We start from the raw sequence: 5,432 nt of genomic DNA, 5'->3' as shown, positions 1-5,432 counted from the left end.
AATTTTGATTTAAAATAAGAATTTAATTTTGATACATTATCAATATAAAGTAGTTTTATATGTATATTCAATCACACAATATACGTCATCAAAAATAATTATTATTTTTATTGACTGCATGAATTATCATTCAAAAGAACCGATGTGATTGTACGATTGTATAAAATATTTTACATTATCAATACATCAAAATTAAACTCTTAAAATAATTAAATAAATGAAATCAAAATTAAATATTTTTATGTAACTCAATTTTAGTAACTAAACTCTTAATAATCCTAAAAAAAATAAAATGAGTTAACTCAAAAATAAAAATGAAAAAGAAATTCGTAAAAGTAAGAACTGTGAAATCACAAATTATAAACTAGTTTAATAAATTTATATATAATTTATAGTAATAATAAATAGAGTAGTGCTAGGGAGCCAATAACCTAAGCGTACAATGTATACAATGAGCTAAATCTTTAGTTCATGAATAAAATGAACATCACTCATACTATCTAGAATAACCATCCGGATACCAGGGATAATAAATATCTCATGTCATAAAACCACTCATCCCAAAAGGATAAGTTCATTTTGGGGTTCACCAAGGATCAAACTCTTGACCTTTCGGATCTAGAACTCTAATACCATATCATGAAATCTCTCATCCCAAAAGTTTAACCTGGCAGGATAATGTAACACTAATGGTCATATCTGTAATACTTTCTAAACCTCCATTGTACCCATTGTACGCTTAGGCCATTGGTTTTCTATACTTATTTTAATAAATAATATTTATAATTTAAATTAAATTTAATCTTTCGTGCAAGATATGAGAAAATAAATTAGTTTTTTTAAAAGATTACTTTTTTTAATCTTAAAAACACAAACAAACGAATTCATATGTAATTGGACTTATAAATTATAATCAATAATCTTTTATTNTATAAATATAAATATATGAATCAATTATATTTTTTTTGTCACCGATGAATTATGAATTTAAACTTTTAGATGGACCTAGTGTGTGTCATCCATATTTAACAGTCCCGCATAGTCACCAAAAACATATTGAATAGGGCCGTATATGAACGAAAAAAAAAGATATTAAAAGATTGGGCTGAGAGATAGTAACTAGGGTAAGCACGCGCGGCACTGCAATTCCCCTGTTTCTACTTCACACTCTTCCCCTTCTCTTTGCTCTCCACACTCCCCCGCTTCTAGGTTATACGGCGCGCCCTATCTCTTCTCTGGTTCTCTTTTCTATCACACTCTCTATTATTTGTTTTTGTCTTTTATTTTTCTTCTCTATTCTTATTCGCATGTTTCTCGATTTATGCATATTACTGAAATCCTAATTTTTGTGTTATTCCTAGGGTGCACTTTCTTCAGTGACAGCGGCGCACCATCAAAGAACTCTTAGGGTTTGTCTTATTATTGTTGAGATCCTCCATCTTATCGTTAATTTTCGTTTTAAATCTGATTATATTTTCGTTATTTTTTTTTGCTTTCTTTTTGGTCGTTTAGAACTTAGTTCGTTATTACTTGATTCCTAGGTTTATGAATTTTATCTTCTTTACTAAATTTCAATCCGTGTTTCTATGGAATTTCACCTAAGATTTCGCCTCGTAATGCTGTTTGTTTATTTTCTTTTCTGTGTTTTGACAGTCTCTGAATTCCGAATATGACTTCGTTCCTGAAGCCTGAGAATGCCCTCAAAAGGGCTGAAGGTTTGTTCAAGAGATACTTCATTTAACTTTCTGTGGTTTATTCACTTGATGTTTGCCCTTGTTTCTAATAAAGAATGTAATCTGTTAATTTCAATGCACAGAATTGATCAATGTTGGGCAGAAGCAGGATGCTCTGCAGACACTGCACGACCTTATTACCTCGAAAAGGTACAGGGCATGGCAGAAGACCCTCGAAAGGATTATGTTCAAGTATGTGGAACTCTGTGTAGACATGCGCAAGGGACGGTTTGCAAAGGACGGGCTCATTCAGTACCGTATCATATGCCAGCAAGTGAATGTTAGCTCCCTGGAGGAGGTTATCAAGCACTTCATGCACCTATCCACTGAAAAAGCTGAACAAGCCCGTAGCCAGGCACAGGCATTGGAAGAAGCTCTTGATGTCGATGATTTAGAGGCTGATAAAAGGCCAGAGGACTTGATGCTGAGCTATGTCAGTGGGGAGAAAGGAAAGGACAGATCTGATCGGGAGCTTGTTACCCCTTGGTTTAAATTTCTTTGGGAAACATATAGGACTGTGCTTGAAATATTGCGCAACAACTCAAAGCTGGAAACTTTATATGCTGTAAGTTTTCTTGCTTTTTATTTTGTCTAAATTACTCATTACCTGTCGGAGTTTACCTCTATAATTAGGTTTATACATTTGACCGTGCGAAGTGACCCTGATGGATGATACTTGATGTTGTTGTCATCTCATATTGTACACTTGCTTGTAAAGAATGATAATTTGAGATTGCATTCTCATTATTATTTTTTAAATCTAGTTTCTAATAGTCTCAACGATATGCACAGATGACTGCTCATCGGGCTTTTCAGTTTTGTAAGCAATATAAGCGAACCACAGAGTTCCGCAGACTATGTGAAATCATAAGAAACCATTTGGCCAATCTTAATAAGTATCGTGATCAACGAGACAGACCAGATCTTTCAGCTCCTGAGAGCTTGCAACTGTATCTGGATACAAGATTTGAGCAGCTGAAAATTGCAACAGAACTCGAACTTTGGCAGGTTAGATGTGAATCACGAGTTATTTTAACTAGGTTTGACACCAAAAGATTGTTAGCAAATATAACATCATAATTTGCTTACCCATTTGTAGGAAGCTTTTAGATCTGTTGAAGATATACATGGACTGATGTGCTTGGTCAAGAAGACGCCGAAGCCGTCTTTGATGGTTGTTTACTATGCTAAGTTGACAGAAATATTTTGGATAGGCTCAAGTCATCTATATCATGCATATGCATGGTTCAGGCTATTTTTATTGCAAAAGAGTTTCAATAAGAATCTGAGTCAGAAGGATTTGCAATTAATAGCTTCATCAGTTGTTCTAGCTGCACTTTCAGTGCCTCCTCATGATCGCACTCATGGAGCATCTCATTTGGAACTGGAGCATGAAAAAGAAAGAAATTTGAGGATGTCTAATCTTATTGGGTTTAATATGGAAACTAAACCTGAAAGCAGAGAAATGGTATTTTACTTTACCTAATTGAAATCCAAAAGTCACAAGCAAAATTTGGCCTAATTTACTGCCCTCACGTAGAAATTTTCATTTTCTGACTTACATTTTGTTTTCTTCTCCGGTTAAACTTTTGCCATTTCCCAGCTCTCAAGATCATCACTTCTTGCTGAACTGGTAAGATATTTGTTTTCAGAATTATTTTTTTCACTATTTCTTTTCAATTTGCATCATGGAGATCTATTTGAAAGACAAATTACGTTTGAGTGTTGTACATATTAATTTTTTATTCTGCCCCTGCCAAATCAAGGATGAGTATCATGCCATGCCATGTTAAAACAAGGATGGAGATATATTGGACACTACCATGATTTTTACTGTGTATTTAATTTTATATAAAATGACTAATCTTTCTTTATGTTCAATTAGTAGGGAAAACGTAACGTAACTTTATTTATATCCTGTCTTTCTTTCTTTCTTTCCTTATATGTTTTTGTGTGTGGTAATCTTGAGGTGAATGTCTTCTTCAATATGGGTGACTACCAAATTATAAATGTACTAGTTTTTTAATAAGCAGTAACGAGCCTATTAATCCACCTTTTTATTTATTAAATGCGAGATTAGTTAAGATGATAAGTACCTTGCTCTCTAACTAATCTTGAGTTCAAGTCTTAGATAGAAAAATGTATTTTCTTTTATGAATATATGTGATGAAGGGCATTTTAAGAACACTAAATTATGCACCAAACCCCTTTCAATCCCCATTATGTACAGTACATATTAGTTTTTTAAGCTTGTGATTGTTTCAGATTAATCAGTTATATCTCTGTATAATTTCGCTGTGTTTAGAATAGAGATTTGTGGATTAGCCAGTCACAAATAAGATCGAAATATTTTTTATGCAATGAAATTTACTGTTATTGAAAAAAAGTGATGGTAATACTCCTATTTATGTAAAATTATACGTGCCATTACTTGCTTAAAATGATATAAGATTATAGGTTGATTACATGTGCAGTACTACTCGTGTAAGCCCAGCCTGAACTACTAGCTTGTCAAGAACTTTGATTGTTTAACCAAAACAAAGATGTATGCACTGACTGATAGACTGATGATATTTATTGATGAAATTCCCAGTTGCTGCATCAAGAATCATTTGTTATAATTTTGCCAAGTTAACATTCTTTGATTTGTTTTCTATATTCACATTATGTAATATTCTTTTCACCATGTCATTACTTACCCAAGTCAACATCTAGTCTTGATTACAAGAGTAACAGCAAAATTTAACTGCAGTGATTTGAGTAATTATGGTATAATTTGTCTGAAGTTTGTATCTTGGGGTTGTTCATTTACAGGCATCCAAGGGCGTGATGTCTTGTGTAACTCAGGAAGTGAAGGATATTTACAACATTTTTGAACATGAATTCCTTCCTTCAGATCTTGCAGTTAAGGTGCAGCCCTTGTTGGCTAAAATATCAAAGTTAGGGGGTAAGCTTTCCACTGCTTCATCTGTCCCAGAGGTGCAGCTGTCTCAATATGTCCCTGCACTAGAAAAGTTAGCTACCTTGAGGTTGCTCCAGCAGGTGCAATTTCATTTTTTTTTCCTTGTGGTAAGTAAATGTTTTAATTTGAGTTTGTTATACTAATGCACATTTTGGTCTTCTAGGTGTCTAATGTGTACCAGAGTATGAAGATTGAGACCTTATCTGGCATGATCCCATTTTTTGATTTTTCTGTTGTGGAGAAGATTTCTGTTGATGCTGTTAAACAGAAGTTTCTTTCAATGAAAGTTGACCACATGAGAAATGTTGTAATTTTCTGCAAAATGGTATGTGCACCTCAGTATGGCCATGTTACCTGGAGTCGGGCTTTATGATGTGGATCACTTGTTAGAAGTTCACCTGCTTGACATTACCAATAAGTTTTATTGCATGTTATACTATGTCATATTCATACACATTCCTTTCGATCAATAATGTATTTTGCTGAATCAGTTTACATTATAATTTAAATGAAATTAGCGACGGGGGTAAATATATTCCCGTAGGATGTTTAAAACTTTTGATGATCTATACTATGGTTGAGATGGGGAATGGTAATTGTTGAACAGTTTTTAGATGTTTATCAATATTGTCTCTTGCTCAATTTACACTTGCTTACAGAGTTTTTTTCCTCCTTTTTTAGAGTCTTGAGTCTGATGGCTTACGGGACCACTTGGCAAATTTTGCTGAACATTTGAA

General features: G+C 33.5%; 1 protein-coding gene across 1 annotated transcript in view; it reads left to right on the top strand.

Annotated features, from left to right (window-relative positions):
- Positions 1,095–5,432, top strand: part of LOC107648188 (eukaryotic translation initiation factor 3 subunit A) — a gene marked incomplete in the record, with an annotated part of 6,672 nt that continues 2,334 nt past the window's right edge. The window contains 10 exon segments of the mRNA XM_016352162.2: positions 1,095–1,238; positions 1,362–1,409; positions 1,654–1,715; positions 1,817–2,298; positions 2,526–2,741; positions 2,833–3,201; positions 3,337–3,366; positions 4,548–4,775; positions 4,859–5,020; positions 5,377–5,432. Of these exon segments, the coding sequence (XP_016207648.1) occupies positions 1,670–1,715; positions 1,817–2,298; positions 2,526–2,741; positions 2,833–3,201; positions 3,337–3,366; positions 4,548–4,775; positions 4,859–5,020; positions 5,377–5,432 (1,589 nt within the window).

This window comes from Arachis ipaensis, chromosome B06 (genome assembly GCF_000816755.2).
Source record: "Arachis ipaensis cultivar K30076 chromosome B06, Araip1.1, whole genome shotgun sequence".
Classification (NCBI taxonomy): Eukaryota; Viridiplantae; Streptophyta; class Magnoliopsida; order Fabales; family Fabaceae; genus Arachis; species Arachis ipaensis.
The sequence above is the reverse complement of the archived record's forward strand: the minus strand, read 5'-3'. Positions and strand labels throughout refer to the sequence as shown.